Here is a 19,200-nt window from a genome sequence, read left to right on the forward strand (position 1 = left end):
CTCAGATGAGTACAAGCTGATTATTAGCAGCAGATTCCCACTTTCCAACAAGGATGCTCTACTCTTTCCCCTCTGTCCACCCCACTCCCTCCATCTGCCCAGCAAATCCCATACTCCTGGGCTGGGCTAGATCTTGGATCCATCTTTCTGGCTCAGGTGGTGCAGAGTGTGTGTGTTCAGGGTGCAAAGAGGAGCAATGACAGTTCAAGCAGGTCAGGTACTGACAGATGTGGTGTGACACAAAGACTACCATCCCATATACATTTCCATCTGCAGATTCCCACCAAGGCAAAGTTTCTCCAGCCTTCCCACATGCAGCAACCCAAACTTTGAGGCTTCAGTCCTCTGTCATCTTCTTCATTTTGGACCAGCAATGGGACACCTTGAATGTTGTGGGGAAGCAGTCAACCTCTTCCCACAAGGATTCCACTGAAAATGAGGGGTCAGGACTCAGGCCATCAGAAGGGATCTAAGAAGAGATTTCCCAAAGGAAAATCTGGTATTTCACCCAGCTGCATGTTGCTCAATGCTATCCAGACAGGGACTGCAGTCTTAGTTACAGTTAATGACTTTCATTATTTCAGTCTTCAGCTAGAATTTAATGTTGTCTGAATAAATCCCAGGCTGTACAGCCTCCACAGCATTCTCCTTAGGTGGGTCTTACCCACCTAAGCAAATGAGAAGGGAAGGAGGCATTCCTGGAATGATGCTAAACAGATCACAGAGTTAACTTGACTCCTCTGTTCAGTGAAACCAAATTGGATTTGCCAAGCTAGTAGCCCCTCTTCTGCCTTCCCTGGCTGGGATCAATCTAATTAAATACTCTTTCTCCCACGCAGCTTTTTTCTCCTCAGTTCAATTTACTGGAAAAGCAGAAAAAACAGGCTCTGAAGGATTTGGTTCGGGGTCAGCTGGCAGAACTCATCACGACTGCCAAAGCAGCATCAGCACAGAGACATCAGAGCAAAGACCTCAACACATGGCTGGGAGGGGCCACGGCAGCATATCTGCTTTTCCATGCAGGCTTCCCAAACATGGGCACTTGGAACCTGCATCTAATAAACCCCCACGACAGCTGATGTAGGGGTGTCAAAGACAGAGTGGCTTTCTAATTGGGAAGAGAATTTTCTCTATCTGCAGGAGCCTCTTCAGTTTACTGTGGGATACACCATAAGAAATTAAGTCCTGTAATGAGAGATACCTCTTAATGACACCTTTATGTTCTGTGCAGAGACTCACAGGTCTTCTCTCTACTTGAAAATACAGTGTCTCACTGTTGAGCTTCTTGGTGCTGATGAGCATCATTGCTCTCACAGCTATTTCTCTTTGGTAGCTGGCATGGAGGGAGTTTGCACCCCCAGGAGAGTTGCAGCCCTTGCCCCTGCAAGATCTCCCTCATGCAGTAGGAGCAACTACGGGTGAGAAGGCCCAGGGAGGGGGAGAGCTGGCACTCCTGGCCCTGGTTCCTGCCCAAGCAAGTCCCTCATCCCAAAGACTGCCTTGTTCCTGGCTGTGTGCTGATGGAGAACTGGCAGCTCTGTCCTGGACTCAGAGGAAAAAAGAATTTTATCAGGAGCTCAGCCATTGCCCTGCATCAGCCTTTCTCCACCAGTGGGGATTTCTCCTCTCCTCACTACATGTCACCCTGGAATCTCTGGGGTGTCTCACATTCCCAAGGGGCACTTGGATGCAGCCCCCCCACAGCTGCTTTCTAGAGACTTGCCATCAGCTTTTAGACTATTGGATTTGTTTCCCTGCCCTGCAGATCACCCTGAGGCCTCACTTCTGCATTTCTTCACCCCTTCAGATGCCTGTTCCCAGGTCTCTGAATACACAAACTAAATAATAACTAAACCACACCACTGCCTCTAGGGTAAAGTAATACCTTCATCATCCCACAGCCCTTTTGCCAGAACAAGGAGCAGCCCCATGAAGACAAGCTTACAACCCCAGTGTCATTGGCCAAGGTGCTCCAGTTAGTTTTTCACCTCTTTCTGTGTTTCAGGGAATCAGGATGGGGCACATGAGATGGTGGGAGTTCATGGCCATATCCACTGAAGTCTCAATGCTGCCAGCAAATCCTTAAGTCTGGAAAACTGCCCTTTAGAGCTGGAGAAATGTGAGTTTCAGGAAGGGAAAAGAAGACTTCCCTGTGCAATGATCAGAGCAGCATTTTAAGCTGCCGGTCACTGGCAGTGCCTGCTGATACAAGGTGCGATCGTGGCCTTAGGAACAGGGAGCACTGTGTGGTGATGCTGATTGTTCTCAACCAAAAATGAACACACCCTCTCTGCCCTCCAGGGAAGACACCGCAGCTGCTGGGGAGTCCTGCCCTGCCTGTGGTCTGGAGGCATTGGAAATGTTGGACACCAGTGGGGGATGGCTGAGGTGGCTCTAGAGGCACTTGCTGTGGCACTGCCAAGATGCTCCTGTTGGGAAGAGGTATGAGGAACTGCAGGAGGACAGGCACAGAGATTGGTAGGAAAGCTGGGAAGGTGTCTGGCAGATCTCCCTATGGTCTCTTATTTCCAGGATGGGGAGCTCCTATGTTAGAACGAAAGAGAGGGTTGGCACCATGTGTTTATGTTGCAAATTTCATCCTCCCCATTTAACTCCTTCTTAGAATGGGGAACTACTGCTCTGCTTTCCAGGCCTAATCAGCAGGAGTCTGGCATTAAATGATAATCTCTGATACTCACCTGTGCTGTTTGTTATGAAATCCTCTGGCTTATGGCTCCAGGAGAAGGAAAGGACAGTGTTGCTACCTGAAACCTTCCCCAAGCTTCAGCACAAGCAGAGGATAATCTCCAGAGGTGGGATTCAGGCACAGCCCACTCAGCATTAGCATCCCTGGGAAAGCAGCACAGCTCTCATGTGTTTCAAACAGGAGCAGAGCATTCTGGTATTTCCCCAAAAATTATTCTCAGTACCCCTTTTTGTTTGCAACAGGAGAGAGAAATCATCTCCACATTAATCAATTAATAAGCAGTGGCGGCAAGAGCTCGTGCTGGTGGCAGCTCTCAGCTAAGTGTCGTGGGTTGTGAAGATTTGTAACTAATGGGCCACATTTACTCCCAAATCGTCTCAGCCTGGTGAGCTGGCTCTGGCAGAGGGGGAAGATTTAGGATGATTGCAGTTCCCATCTTAGGAAGCAGCTATTTACTGTTGTTACTGCACATCAGGGAATACTTTAAAAAGCTCAGGATCTATCAGTCAGATTTTAACCTCCTTTAGCAGGGAGTGGGAAGCAGGTCCTGCAGCTGTGGTGCAGAGCTGTCTGAGTTCACACTGGAGCCCAGCAGGCAGCCACAGCCCTTCTCCAGCGCCTCTCAGACGGGGAGGTGCTCCTGCTATGTACATCATGGGTGAAATTCCTCGACAGCAAAACCTGAAAACTAGATTTAAGAGCAGAAAAGAGCAGAGCAGCTCCCTCCAGGAGAGCTTTTTGCCCCCTTTTCATGAAGGTGGATCAGTTAGGTGCAGCTCTCAACTGACATGCTCATGGGAAGACTCCTTCCAGGGCAACATTTCTAACTGGGTGACCAGTGCTGCTGGTCCTTCCCTCTCATTTGGTCATATATTATGTGTGCTTATGTGTGTGGGGGGAAGCAGAGGGCCTGGCTGTCACCTCAGATGCTGTCACCCCTAAATATGGTGAAAGCAACACTCAGCTGCTGTCTTGCCTGACACCAGCCATGGCCCAGGGACCAAGCCATTGTGTCACATTGTGGAGCCTCTGAGCCCTTTCTGTGCAACCAGGGTGCACAGCACAGCACTGTGGAGATGCCCTCAGCCACAAAAGGAAGGCCAGCAGCAAGCCTGGGAGGCAGGCCACCTCTTTTCCCATGCCAAAGTCTGCTCCCACTGCTGCCAGCATGGCTGGAGGTGCTCAGGCAGCAGCCAGTGTGTGACAGGAAGGAACACAGAGCATTGGTGGTACTCAAAGACACTATGGATGCCCTGAAGAACAAGTAGCAGCCCTTTCTTTCAGTGGCATCTCCACCTGATCTCTGTTCAGTGTCCCAAGAACTTCAGGGATCTTTGCCACTGGCAGCCCACCAAAGCAGCTGAACATGGCTTCTGGGCTCTGCCCCTCACCCTCCCAGAGAAGCACATGGGCCAGGATAGGCAGGGATCACAGAAGGTCACCCACAGAGCAGCTCAGGCAGCAGGGAGGAAACAAGAGAAATGAAGGTTCTGCCAGCTATGCACCTGCTCTGAGGGCCTGCAGCTCATGGAAAGGCAGCACTTTCCCTGCTCCACAGAGCTATGATCCCCCCAAACCTCCCAGCAGGGCTTGGCACCAGGGTAGAGTGGTTCCTGTCCTGAAACACACTGGCACTTACCCATGGCCTCTATGAACACAAGACACTGAAGATAAAAGTCATTATTTCTTAAATGCAGAAGAGGTGCAAGAGGGGTGCTCTGGATGCAACATGAATTCTTCGCATTTGGGCTGATAGTGACGGGTGTGTCAGATAGAAAGATAGTAAAAAAATGAAAACCATCACTCCTCCTCACACCCAAAGCCACACACACAAAAAGCCAAACCCCAGGTCTTCAACAGCTCTCACTAGCACTCCCCTAAAACTGTTTCTCCACCACTCAGCCTGCCCACAACACATTGATGACTGGAATGGCTTTCCATAACTAATATGGAAAACCACGGATGTCTAATGAAATGCTGATACTCCAGCAAACAAATGTTACAGCACTGAAGCTTTTCTTCTTCTTAACAGCACAAACATATGCTTTGTCTACAGCATGTGAGACATCCCCATCTTTGGTTTACTGACACCAGGGCGATGGGCACACACTACTGCCGTGGTTTCTCACAGCACAAACAGCACCCCCAGTATCTCAGATGACTGATGAGAAGGACATCAAACACAAGTAAGAAATTCTCAGCAACTGACTGCTCTTGAAGTCAGAGACTATTTAAAATGTTTCTCCTAATTAATACCACAACCATTGCTGTTAATTTCCCTTAAGTCACGAAACCGGTAATTAGAGCAACCCTTCTTGCATACTTACACTTCCCAGACAGTTGTCTTTTCTATGTCCTAAAGGAATAAAAATTGCAATTTATTTATGACTAAATTGATTTTCATTTCTAATACAGGTATTTCAAGTTTTCCTTTGCAATTCGTCTTTTGTTCTTACCAATGCCAAATCAATCAAGAGCATATATGTGAATATGAAGAACTCTCTCTTAATGATTTTAGACAAATACATAATTTCAAGTCAGGGCAAACCCCAGGTAGGAACCCTCAGCGTTCAGGACCGCTTTCCCACAGCCTTGTAGCCTGCTTTTGAGATGTTAACCTCTACCAAGTGCTTCTAAGATGTTTTGTTTTGACTTAGCAGCCCTTTATAGTGCAATAGGAGAAGTGGCAACAGCAGGCATGTGCACAGGGATCAGACAGAAGTTAATCAGATGGGCAGGTATCTGAGCACTTTTTTCCAGCCAAAAAGCCACAAAAAGGCCAGAGGAATTGCTTCTGGGAGAGAGTTACCAAACCAATTTTATTCTGTCCTACTGGACCAAAATTGAAAATTAGATAGCAGGTGGCTGTCTATGGCTCACATGAAGGCTACTTTGCTGAACATTCCAAGGGAGGAGAACAGTAAAGACATCTTCCATCAGCAGTTTTATTATGTGTATGTGTCCCTTTCAGCTGGAACAGGTACTTTTCTATAAGGTTTTGTCTTAACTGCACACTTTGCCTACCTCACCCAATGCCAGCATTCAAAGATCAGAGACCATCAGACCACAAACAGTGCTGTAAAAACAAAGACTAGTATTTCAGTTGTAAAATCTTTTTTTTTTATTGTTACAAATATACATATGAATAAAATCCCTTCAACCTGTAATGTAAGTGGGTGGCTGTGAAATTTGCATCCCCTCCCTCAAAAGCTGAAATGTTTTTACAGGTGTCGAACTATAGAATTTCTCATAGAATTACACATTGAAAGGAAGCTAATATGCAGACAGAACCGAGGAAGGCCTCTAGAAAACACCAATGTTAATAAAATTTCAATTGCCCTCATTCCAATCAACTATATACATTAATATACGAATGTGGAAGCATACCATGGTTATACGTAATCCAAATCCTTCTGTTGTGCTTTCTGACAGTACACAAATGTAAGCGTTGGAGCTTTATGTACAGTAGGAGAACAGGAAGAAAGAAGCTCCCTATGGGAGAATGTAAAAACCATACCCAAGCATTTAATATATATAATCTATACAAATTATTTTATTAGTGTGCTCTTTTAATATAATTACAATGTGCAATTGCATACCGCAAGAATATATTTATAGGTAAGTCACGTGCAGATCCGACACATTTACATTCAGCAGTACAACACATTACCTGCTGTACAGTGTATTAGTGTAAGACAGTGTCCAGTTAATTTGCTTTGCTTTCTAAATGCCCTAATGCAGGGCACTCTTTGTAGCTGCTTCAGAGAAGTTCAAGTAGAATACATGAAAGAATGGCTGGCTTTAGGCAAAGACATGGAAAGGAATGTCTGCACTGTACAGACCAGAAATTAAGGACCAAATCAATGCCAAGGGTACTGTAAATCATGATTGGAAGATCAGGTTTTCTGCATGGAAATGTACCTGTGGTGAAAGAGCAGCTGACTGCAAGGGCTGTTGATTGCTGAACCCCAATTGTTATAAAAAGCTCTTGCGCTACAAAGCACTTGTACTGATTGCTAAACAAAAATAAAATCTTTATCTGCTTCTTCGCCAGAGTCACTGGACTTGCTCCCCTGATGGCCATCTTTACTTAAGGACCTCTGCTTCAGTTCCTGGAACTCATGAGACTGCTGCCCAGGGCTTCTTTTTGCAGCTGCATAAAACAGAAATAGGTTTACTAATGACTGCAGAAGAGAGAGGAAGAAGAATTAAAAATAACAATAAAAAAGTCATTAATGCACATGGGACCTATTCCTGATCCCTCTGAATTAATTTGCACTAGTAGGAGTAGCATAAGCCCATTAATTCTTCAAGCCAGAAAAAGGTGAGAGAGAGTTTCAGCAGATTTTATTCCACTGCTGGTTGGCAAGCAGGCAAACTTGAAATATGACACTTAGTACTTCACTGTGACATGGATAAACACTAGTTAGAAATTGCCTAGAGATTTTCTTCTCATCCCACCACTTCCAAACCAGATCATTCTTTTTTCCAGCTGGGATGGATCTCAGACAGTTCACTCCTGACTGCTCAGGTGGATGTCCCTGCTGGGGACCGCTCAGACCAGTGATGCACATCTCAGACAGGCCTGTCTCCCTGGCAGGACACATCTGTGTTCTCTCTACTGACTCAGCAGCTTTGATCAGGACAGACATTCACCTTGGCATCCAAGTTATCGAACTGCTTGTCCCTGCCCCACTACACTGCAAGGTCTCACTGCCCTCACTGTTCCCTGACAGGGGTGGCATCCATGGCTCTGAGCCCAACCATCATCTCTTCCAGATGAGACCACGGGCTCTGCACCCTGCTGTGCTCAGGAATGGGGAGAGCAGGAGGGCACACACTCACTTCCCATGATCTAAATGCAAACAGTACCCATTTTCTTCTCCCAGTACTCTGAAATCTCTGTAAAGCCAGGGCTTTCTCCAAACCTATAAGCTTCAAAATAAATTGGAAAGGAGGTTGTAAAATCTTGTTAAGATTCCTAATCTAATCAGTGGCCTACAACTGCTATGGTAACAAGATGGTTATACACATCAACCAGGGTGACCTTACCCAAGGACTGATAGCATCAGAAATCTCATGCTTGCACTTAAAGTGAAACTTTAAACACATAGCGGCCCTTAAATGTGACCTTGTTGCAAGCCACGTCCCTTCACCCCCACAAAATTAAATGTTGCCATTACAAGACCTTTGCTCCACCATTTCGGGTAGGGATGGTCGGCTGTGGCTCACACTGATTGTTATGCCTGACCACTTTTGTGAATCCCTCTCTTGACAAGGTACCAGCAGCTGTGGTGGCCATGCTGCACCACCTCCCCTTCCCCAAGTACCACTCACCTGTAGCCTCACCACTGCAAGGGACAGCCTGCCCTGTCACCAGCATGCAGCTCCAGCCACAGCAGCAGCCGGCCACTGACCATCTTGGTGGCCATTTCTAATTGTGGCAGGCTGTGTTAGGCAGTGCCAGGAATGCAGGAAATGCAGAGAGGCATCCTGAGGCAGCCAAATAGTTCTCCTGAGTCCAAAGTACTTGTTTATTCATCTACACTAGCCAAAATATGTGAGGAAATGAGGGCCTGCAGCTACACACTCACTGCGTTCTTATCCTGGCTTTCCAAGCTGGGAAACAGGAAGGGATTTTGAGAAAGGTTTGTAAAGCCATTTCATAGAACTGGAAAGGATTATGATACCTAAATCCTGTAAAGAATATTCAGGCATTTCCACCTTCCAAAACACCACTGCTTTTAAAAGAAATAGGTGCCTGGAAATTTTTTGAGTCATCCTTGATACCAGTACGTCCTAATAATTACCTGGTCTTTGTTTGCCCTTGACTCCTCAAACAAAACCCAAAACACATCCTGCAACAGCCATTTTAGTTTATGGCCTGGTAAACAGAGGCAAGCAGTTTTCCCCATAAAGGACTGAAAGATGTATCAGGCATTTCAGCCCACAGAGTGCAAGCAGGGTTCTGCCAGAAGAGCTTACCCTTGCCTAGATGAAACTGTACACAGGTGACCTGCAGTGGTCTAAGGCAGGATCTCATCTTTCAAAAGTTACTTTATCAGAGAGGTATCTCAGAATGAACTAAAATATAATAATTTGATTATGATAGGGAGGGGAGATCCACAGTTTAGATGGACTAAGTTTGATTCTACGACACAAAAAGGGAATCAGTTTATAAATATTAGGCTGAGGAAGCGTTTTGTGATGTCTTAGAAATACTGTGGGTAAATGGAGTTGCATAAGATGTTGAAATACCCAATTAAAATACTTCAGAAGAAAAGTAATTTTGAACAACTGTTTAAACAAACTGGTTAAGAGGTAAAGAGAAACATGTAAACATGTACCATTTGAGAACAGGAGTTTTTATATTTTAGAAGCATATAAAGGAACCAAACATTTTTACAGCCTACTGAATGAGCTCACTGTAAGTCAAAGCTGCTCCTCAGTGCAGCAAAGTGCTGGGCTTGGGCTCCTTTGGTGGTGTTTTTGTTTGCTTTTGCAACTGAAAATCAAAGTAACAATGAATAATCCAATTTACCCAGTTCTCAAATGGTTTTGCGAGTGATGCACTGAACTGGCACTAACAACATTCAAGCTGAAATGTGTTTTGAAATACTGAAGTGCATGATCTTAGAAATGACAGGTGTAAAAGAACACCAAGCAGTAGCCAGCCTGCACACCTGCAGCATCCAAGTGTTGCTGCACTGAGCAGTCCCAGATTGTAGTGGGTGCTGTTCTCCAGGGGGGCTGCACATGCTAGATGGGACTGGTCACTGGAGTTGCCACCAAGGAGAAATGCACACACATTTTTTATCTGGGATTTTTTTTCATGCCATGGAAATGTCCCATGGGGAGAGAAAGATGATTAGAATTCCATGAGATTTTTACCTTTCTCATAATGACAAATGGCAAAGCCACATTCTTCTGTGGCTTCGTTGCTATTACCATTTCTTAACAATTGTTAGTGCCAGTTATCAAGCACCATCTTGATGAAAAATGAAAACTTCTAACCAGAAGTTGGCTGTGCCATCCTCTGCCCAAGCACATTAGCTTCCTCTTCTGCACTGGTAGAATACTGCCCCGGAGTGGTTTTCACGCTGCCAGATGGCTTGGCACAGTCAAGAGCTGCATCTCTTTTTTGACAATCTCCTGTTTGCTCTAGCAAGGAAAAGGATTCATTTATACTCCTAAGCTGTTCTGTAGGTCCATGTACAGAAGGTAATATGAAAAGTATTTCTTATCCAACCCATTTAATCAATTATTTAGAGAGTAGTAATCAGTATGCCAGATGCTTGCTTAAATGTAGCCCAGATATTTTGGGGTGTTGGTAACTGCAGCCCAATCTCACAGCTGTGCAATACAAAGAGGTGTATTTGCAAACTGTCCCCCAAAGTACAGTTAAAGTAATCAACATAAAGCAATTTTATAATCAAGTATCATCTAATTTGTTTCACAGGAGATATGATTTTGGTTACTAACTCAGACAGATTTGCAGTGATTTACCAGTTGCAGAAATAAATTGAACATGCTAGCCTGAAGAGAGGCAGAAAGCAAGGACAGAGGAATGGCTGAGTGAGGAATTAGGACAGTAATGAATAAAAAAGAAAACATGAAAAGGAATAAAAATACAATAAACAGAATTTACTCTTTCCCAAACAATTCTACGCAAAGCACAGCAGCTCCTTAAGAACCTGGCAAGTCTAAACTATTATCGATAAAATATGTACAGTGCCATGTAGGGCTGAAAATCCTGTGTCTGGCTAATTGACTGGAGAGTTTTAAGGGAGCAAGGAGTAAGAAAGCACAGTGCCTGATGCCTGTCGCTTTTGGCAACATGGATCATCTGAACGATGGCAGTGGGTTCTGCAGGCAGCACAACTTCTCCATCTTCACAACCCAGTGTTATGGTGCTGCCTCGTTCATCCCCATTCTACACTGTGAAAATCTGCTGTGAGAGTGTGAAAGGGCATCCCTTTGCTTTACAGCTTAAGTGATGGGGATCACCTTTTATGTCTTTCCTGAGGAGACACACAGGAAGGAAGACATCTCACTCCCAGATTTCAAACATCATCACTTGTGCCAGTTAACACCATGCTGAGCAACATTTCTGTAACTACTTCTCCACGTACCCTATGCAATCAGAGGAAGCTTTAGCTCTTCTAAGAGCCAACTCAGGGCAAGAAAATGCATTAGCAAAAGTAGAAATCCAGGGTACACATGAAAATCAGCAAAGAGAAGATAGCAGCCTACTGCTGTGCATAAAAGATACCAAGCCTTGCCCTGGCACACAGAGACTCATTGCCTGAGGAGGTGAAATCAGTCACATGCAGAGACTCCACAGAAAGGAGGAGAACAAGCAGAGCAGTGGGCTGGCTGCAAGAATGAAGTCATGGCTGCTCCCCTGGAAGTGAACCACAGAGCTGCATTTCACATGTGTGACCAATATCAACGAGCATCTCAGTTCAGACCAAACTAACCATAAACATACACAACATGAGTCCCTTAAATGCTCAGTTACATTATTAATATCAAGGGATTAATTGTTCATTTGATTTGCTCAAAAGAAAATGGGTGGAGGAGATGCTGAATAGGTGATCAGATACATCTTCCTTGTTCTTTGCACCTTCAAATGAAAAACCCTCTTCCCCTTCCAAGTGAAAACAAATCAGGGGACAATGACATATCAAATTTCATTAGAAGACTGTCATGGTGGAACAACACTTATACCAACATTCCTACCTTCTTGAGAAAATGATCTGACTGAGGGGCTGCTCTGACCATCCTTTTCTTTATCAGAAGGAACTTTCTTCAGCACCGGTGGAAGTAGGGCAACTTTTGGGGAACTGGGGCCAGAAGGGGACTCTGGAGCATCCTCTGTGGAGTACCACAAACAAAGGGGTGAGAAGAAGTCATATTTGCACTGAAGCTCACAGAAACAGTGCTGTTTACGATGGGCCAAACCTCAACACAATACACAAACAAGAAACAGCCAGAACCTGTGTCAGAAGAAGAAGGATTCAGGAATTTACATTACATCAAGGGAAAAAATTATATGGACCTTGGTCCAGGTGAAAGACTTTTAGCAGACAAAGAGAAGATCTCAATTTCAGCATTATTAACATGTACTGCTATTGTAGTGCAAATAGAAATCTGTGAGACCAGCTGAATTAACTGCAAGACATAAGTATGCCATTTGTAAAGAACAGCTGAAAAAAATTTGGGACGGATCTTTGGAAATATTTGTTCTAGTTATATTTTTATTGTCCTGAAACATATTGAACTGATCAATTTAGATGTCCTGTTCCACAGTTATAAGGCCTAAAAGTGAACCAGGGAAACAAATTACATAAATAGCCTTACAGGACTCTGTACTTCCACAAATAACTTCCCAGAGCATAACATAAGGGCATCTGTAAAGACTTGCTAAAAAGAAAAAAAATATTTCCATCCTCTGGACTGTGAGAAAATCTGAAACTTAAATTCAAATCCATAGTTTAAAACCACCTGGATAGCTTGTTTCTCTAAAAGGCTGGACATGGATTATGTAAGGCAAGTTGACTACCATCTTTACAGTCCTTAGAGAAGACCTTTATAGTCTTACACTAGACAAGCCTCATTTGGACAGTAGGGAAGTACAGCCACAGTGGACTACTTAAACTGCTTTTATGTTTGCTTCTCAAGGAGTTAGCAGAGGCATATGTACACAAGAGAGGAACTAGGAAGATACATTAGCACTGACAGAAGAACAAAAAGAACTCATTGTTACCTGCATTGTGTATTTGTACAAAGTGTTAATGCAGTTGGGATACTAGAAATTAAAAGAAACTTATCTCTGCTGAGGAGCTACCACAAAGAGTCAATCTTTTCACTTTCAGCACAAGAAAGGATGAGCTTCCCAAATGCAATTTGGTGTGAACAAATACAACAATTCTTGGACCTTCTCCATGCATTTGATACGTCTGTGAGGCCACTTGCTTTGGGAAGTTCAGCATCAACACTAGGATGAGCACAGTGATTGGTAAACACAGCTAGATATAGACTTTCAGTCTCTGACAATTTGTGGACATCTGAGCTCTGTTCCTTTGCCTCCAGATGACTTAGCAAAAATTTGCTACCATTTGTTTGCCCACACTGCTGGAAACAACAGCAAGAGCAAGAGCACAGAAAGAATGATTGCTTGGTTTTTTTTCCTTCACATTGCCTGCGCATACTTAGGCAGTGGGTTACCACAAGTACTAGGGTTGAAGTTAGACTGCAACAGAGCTGTGTTGCTTTTACTATGGACCAATGAGCTGGCTTATTATGGGTATGTATTAATTACTTCCTTGTGTTAAACCCACAGTATGCTCTCTCTGCAGGAAATAGGACCTGGCAGAAACAGACAGCTTATGCCCTTGTGATGCCTAAGACTTTGACATAACACTGCCTGTTTTACAGATTAAGCACCACCAAATGGGCCATGCTTTCCTGTTGCATTCATCTGCATGAGCATCTTACCTGGTATCTCTCACTTCGGTGACCATTTCTGAAATGGTCAACAAAATAAATGAAAATCCACCTAAAATTTGAAGGTGATTTTGTATTTGAACGACATTCTGCCCACTGGAGTGCAGAGACTAAGTAATGCTCAGGTTTCACATCAAGGGCAGGGAGGAGGCTGTAACATCCCTTTGACTCCTCATCCTTACCAGAAATTACATCATTCTAAGGTCAACAGTGATTATGGGAAAAGTCAAGAGGGCTGCAAGCTCTTACAGATGGTCATGCTCACATTTTTCACTCCCTAGCAGTTAATAAGCTGTATTTGCTGTATTGCTTGGGAAGTCTTTAACTGGCTCTTAATTCCCCTCAACTGCAGTGGCTGCATTTTGGGAAGAGAGGGTTGTGACACTGCCCTATTAAACAGCAGAAAAACAAATGCATGGGAGATCTGCTGAAACATTTCCCACTACTGGAAACCGTAAGATAATATCTGGGCAGGAGGCAGTCTTGCAGGGTTATAAAAGCACAGTCACAATTATTTCCAGTCAAAAGTAATAAGGAAAGAAACAAAGGCTAAACAAGGAAAAAGACAGGAAGAGACAGCTGGTTTGTGCAAGTTCTTAAGAATAACAGGCACTTGCCTGAGAGGCTAAGAGCAGCCTGCCACAAAACACCAAGGACTTTAGTACCTAGAGCCAGGTGTTTAGATTTATTTTTGTCACTGCTACTAAAGCAGAGCTTTGATGCTGAAGTAGCTTTCTATGGACTCTTCTTCTGTGAAAGCAGGCTAACTCAAAACAGCTCTGCCACCGTCACTACTGCTTCTCACACTTTACTACTGAGGGTCACTGATTAAACCATTTGAGTAAGTTTATTCGTACCAGGGCAAAAGGAGGTTTGAGTCAATAATGTGAGTCAAGAGCAAGGCAGTGAAGAACCCATCCCTCTCCATTTAACTTCTGTTCCTGGTGTGGCCATGAGTGTCTCCTCCACATCCCACACAAACAGCACTCAGAAGCACCCAGAGCTGGGGATAACAAGTGCCCAGAAGAGCTCCTTACCAGTACGAGAGGCAGAGCGTGGTTTCTGTGGCACTGTGGGTCGCCCTGCCAGGCTGGGCTTTGTTGACTGCAGTGGGGGTTTTGGACTAGTCGGTGTATTGGAAGAACTTCTTGCCTTTGCACCAGCTTCTGCCTTTGGTTCAGCTTTGGAGTTTTTTTCTGATGATGCTGAGATGGAGTCACCTTTATTCGATGCAAACCGACTCTCTGGAAGGGTCTGCTGCTGTTTAGGCACTGAAATAAACAGACACATAAAATAAAGTGTGCTGCAACACAGAATGCTCCATACACAGGTATACTGGTGTGGAAAATACCACTACAAGCTAACACATGCACTGCTATGTGACTGTGTAGAAGATCCCTAATGTCTTATCCAAAATCACTGCAAGCAAAGCATCTAAACCTGCTGATTTTGACACATGCTAAGCTTTGTGATTCAATTGCCCAAGAGGACAATGGCATGTCCCCCTTTTTAATGTATTTGGGATGATGGCTAGCTGGACCTCATTCCTCCCTCTTATTTCTAGGAGCAGATGGCACAGGCTACCTGCTGAGAAAACAGTGATGGATCAGTGGAAAAGGCAGCTCTTCACTGTTTTGTGTCTCTACAGACAAAAGGTTGGGTTTCCAAGATCAACAGAGAAATCCTGGCCCAGAAAATAAATCCCAAGTGTGTGACCAGCAGGCTACTTCTTTTTTATTTGTTGCTTTTAGCAGGCTCTAGAAGAGATTTTGAAACTTAGCCCAGATCAAAGTATTCTTTATACAGTATTTCAGTTTGTCTAATAACACTGTACATGGATTACAGTTTCCACACATTAGTAAGTTTACCAACATGTTATTTATCCCAAACCCAGAGCAAGGTATTTAGAGATAAATTTACAGCAACTTCCAAGCAGTTAGTCCCATCTAGCTGTGCAAGCCAGTAGAAAGCCTGCTGGACTCTAGGTTGCTAACAAGCAAAAAGCCTGCCCTACTTTCCTACTCTGCAGCTTTCAGGAGGTTGAAGGCTCACACCTAGTAGTTTCCATGATAATCTTCGAACTCGTATGTTAGCCTGGGACTTTCAACAACTGTCACATATTTTATCTCAGAAGAGAATTTCAGACTAACTGAAATGCAGACTGGCAGCCTTGGTATTTGGCAAAACTGAGTATGTGCTCACAGATGCTGAGTTGACCTACCTAGCTGCTATTCCCATTCAGAAATCCTACTGAACATGGAAGTGCTGAGCACAGACATTTTAATGGCAGTGGCAGGAAGGGAGTGTTTATATAGTTTCTGCAAGCCAATCTCTACTATGTTTTTCCAGCCTATGTAGCTGTTTTCCAGCCCAGCTGGAGTTAAACTGGCACACCAGGCAGCTGTGTGGTGTATATATATGAGTGTGAGTGCGTGACAGGGACAGTCTGTGTCTGCACACATTAAATACTTTCTTGCTGCAAGTGAAACAGTGGGACACTGCCTGCCCCTGTGTGTGTGTGCATACAAAAAAAGCACACAGACACATCCAGACACAAACAACACCCAGACACAAAACAAGGAATAAAACCCCCAAAAGTTATTGTCCTTCTGCACCACTATCTATAGTTCTCCTGTAACAATATTCAGCAATTTTCCATTAACTTTCTTTCTTGTCTTCCTGACCTCAGGCCTTCTAACATTACTAGAACAGAGTAATTTAAAATAAATTAGCCCAAGCCAAAGGCAAACTGTAGCTGCACCAATGGAAAGGAGCCTTGGGGAGGTCTCAAGGAAGAGTGGCAAGGAAACAACTGACAGCTGGAGGCCGAAGGAAGGGGCAAGCACAGTGCAGTGTGGTGGAGGTGAAATGTCATATACAGAGACAAAGACCAGAGAAAAGTTGAGGTCAGACACCCCCAGCTATTCTAATGCTCCAAGTGCTGACTTATCGTTGTTCCTCTGACTTCAGAATGCTGTCATCAGGAGACACATACAGTCCACAAGGCTCTCCTCAAAAGATAAGCAGGCTTTAAAAGCCTGATTTATAGATTATGGCATGCTTTGAATACCCTTTTTAAAAAAAAAGCTTTAGAAAGACATAAAACTTCAAAATTGATATCTGAAGTGCTCAATCAAGATGGCCATGTTTGGATTTTGATTTCAGTCTGGTTTTCCAGCCTTGCTTCTGTATGTTTTAGCAATCCTATGTCCCAGGCTTGCAGGGTACCACTGCTGCTGAGAAATCAGACCAGAATTTCCCACTTCAGACCACTCCTCTCATGTAGTACACACAAACCACCAGAGCTGAATCCCTTTTGAAGCCTTCACTGGCCAGTCCCAAAAGTATACATGGAAACCAGTCTGTCAACTTGTCCTCAGGTGGCCACAGAGTGGCACTGCCATGTCAGGGCCCAGGACTGCAGCTTGACAAGGGCATGGAAAGATGAAGTGCAGAGGGAATAGCGCTGTAAGCACTGCAAGGCTGGACACCACTTTGTACACAATGGAGAGTCATTTTGTGCATGTGGAGTCCAGGGGCCTCCAGAGCTTTGCAGACAGCCCTGGCTTCAATCCAACTGGGTAAATCCTAGGCAGAGCCAGCTGCCACTGACTACGAGTCAGGACTACTGACAGACTGACAAGACTCCAGTCAGCTGAAAGTCAGGACTATTCAAGTTAGCATGACCAGATTAAACCTTGAAAACTGGTCATATTTCGGTCTTCAGATATACTGAGCATTTCACTTTGTGCACAGACATTTCTGCTGGCTCTTGGGTTCAGCTTCAGCTTTGCTGATCCCATTAAAAGTCAGCCTCCTTTCAAAGGTGCCCCAGGCACCTGCACCAAGTACTTTCTCTCCTGTGCACCAAGAATAAAGAGTGAGCCATAAACACAGCCCTGGAGCTGACTTTATGAGAAGTGCCATCCACAGCGCACAAAGTGAGCTTGTTTCTAAGGCTTTTCACATAGTGTAAGCTCCTATTTTGCTTAACCAATTGTAGGCATTCAGTCTGGAAAGGGAAGTGAGATTTTGGACATTAGGGATTTTGCATTTTCTAGAAATTTTATACCAGGAAACTTATACTGTACCTGTACCACTTCCATCCAGTCGTTCTGAGCTCATTGTTGTGTCAAAAGATTCTCTGGGAGTTGTGTCATTCCCAAGCTTCTGAAAGAGTGAGAAAAGCTCTCATATTAGTAATATGTCTGCAATTAATACAACTCAGTGGTTCTGTTCAGAAAAACCCTTAATTTGGAAACCATGAGGCAGAGAAATCAGTGATAGTAAGAAATGGGGCATTCTCTCTTTTTATTTCAGATCTCGGAGAGCTAAGTGCGAAGAAAACGACACTGATTTGTAACTAACACTGCCACATGCCTATCAGAGCTGCAATGACACACTGCCTCCTTTGTGACAGGTCTCCTAAATGTACACGAGTTGAAACTGAAGGTGTCAGCTGGAAGCAGCCTCTTCTCCAAAGATAGCTCTGTATCTAAACTTCTTGTCTAGGTTTGAATTAAAAACCTTTTTCTGAAGATCCAGATTTTGAATATGACTGCTGAATGGATCATATGCTCTTCTACACAGAAGAATATCTTCTTATAGAAGGAGCAGGATCACATATTTACAGGATTCCTCTGAAAACCAACAGACCTTACTTACTGAAAGGTGTTTAAAGATACCCATCACAAACCACCTGAAGAGACTTTTGTCGTGTCATAGCTAAGTGAGCTTGAAACCTGTGTGTTCACCAGGAGAAGCTTAGATATGCAGCACTTGTCAAAGAAGCAGCCTCCTTTTACTGTCTTACCTGCTACCAAAGCTTCGGCAGAAGGACAAATGAGAGGATACAAAAAGAGCACACAGAAGTAGGTGCAGGATATACTAAGACAGAAAACCTTATAAAGATAAGACTAGGGATAAAAGTGAGGGGTTTTTTTTTAACTGTAAGAGTAGGGATAGACTTCTGCAGGCAGGCAGCTTCAATCTTGATCTTTATTTGCTATTGTAAGATAGTGTGGCAAACGACTTAAAGCAAATTATTTGTTCTGATGACCACTGCATTTGGTTATATACCCACACGTGAATCATGTTGATGTGCTCAGGTCACTGCTGCTACTACTTCAACACCAACTCTGACTGTCCCACAGCATTCAGATATCTCCACCACGTGCCACACAGTGTACAAACATGACCACTGCCCTTTGGGAGTTATGATCTGAAAGACTGCTAAGTATAGCATGTAGTTAAAAATGGGACAACAGAAAATGTAGGAAGGAAGGAAATGGTTACAAGTAGCAGGAATGCATACTTATTACAGAAAATCGATGTATTTGGAGTGAAAATTGTATTTCAAATACAAACAGAAAGAAATGATCTCTAAATATCCATGCTGGCCATGTGCCTTTCCCTGTGGTGGTAATACAATACAGACTTTTCAAGGGAAGATGATTTTGGGGAGTGATGCAGAAGACAGTGTAGTTGGTCTTTCAGATTTACTGATACCTCCATTTTGCTCATGGAATCTCACAGCTCCTAAAACAAAGCCTCTCTTCAATACAGCAAAAAGAATGGAGATACTGAGTGTTTGCCATTCCTGTATAAGATCTAGCAGTGTGATGCCATCTCCCAACCTCTCCTTTAACTACAGATGAACACTTAAAATGGCACAGTGCATTAAGGAGGGTGCCATTAGAATAATCACTAAACTTTCTGTGCTGTAAAACTGCCCTGATACAGGTGTAACTATCCACTCCAAGGGCTTATATTTCTACAGGTTTTAAGTATAAAATCACCTGTATGTTAAAAACCACATGTAAGCCAAACAATAAAGTCTTCTGGACAGATGCACTCTAGAAATGCTATGACTTGTAGGGCCAGAATATTAAGCTATGGTGCCCATATGAACAAAACAAAGTCACCTCCAAAGCTAATAAAAACACTAAAGCTCTGTACCACTGGGTGGAAACTCAGTTTTTATT

The 19,200-nt window shown here is 43.9% G+C and overlaps 1 protein-coding gene across 5 annotated transcripts in view; it reads right to left on the minus strand.

Annotated features, from left to right (window-relative positions):
- Positions 1 to 5,804: 5,804 nt before the first annotated feature.
- The window catches only part of CARMIL1 (capping protein regulator and myosin 1 linker 1), a 190,218-nt gene continuing 176,822 nt past the window's right edge, over positions 5,805 to 19,200 (minus strand). For 2 of the 5 annotated variants that reach the window (XM_085052394.1, XM_085052395.1), the window contains 5 exons: positions 17,308 to 17,386; positions 14,254 to 14,487; positions 11,450 to 11,584; positions 9,722 to 9,868; positions 5,805 to 6,860 (listed from right to left, as the gene is read on the minus strand). In XM_085052394.1, the coding sequence (XP_084908520.1) occupies positions 6,724 to 6,860; positions 9,722 to 9,868; positions 11,450 to 11,584; positions 14,254 to 14,487; positions 17,308 to 17,386 (732 nt within the window). In that variant the 3' untranslated portion in view covers positions 5,805 to 6,723. Of the gene's footprint in view, positions 6,861 to 9,721; positions 9,869 to 11,449; positions 11,585 to 14,253; positions 14,488 to 17,296; positions 17,387 to 19,200 lie in introns of those variants that run through there. The other 3 variants (XM_085052396.1, XM_085052397.1, XM_085052398.1) reach the window with 2 other exon arrangements.

This window comes from Lichenostomus cassidix, chromosome 2, assembly GCF_008360975.1.
Source record: "Lichenostomus cassidix isolate B80296 chromosome 2, HeHo_3.0, whole genome shotgun sequence".
Taxonomy (NCBI): Eukaryota; Metazoa; Chordata; class Aves; order Passeriformes; family Meliphagidae; genus Lichenostomus; species Lichenostomus cassidix.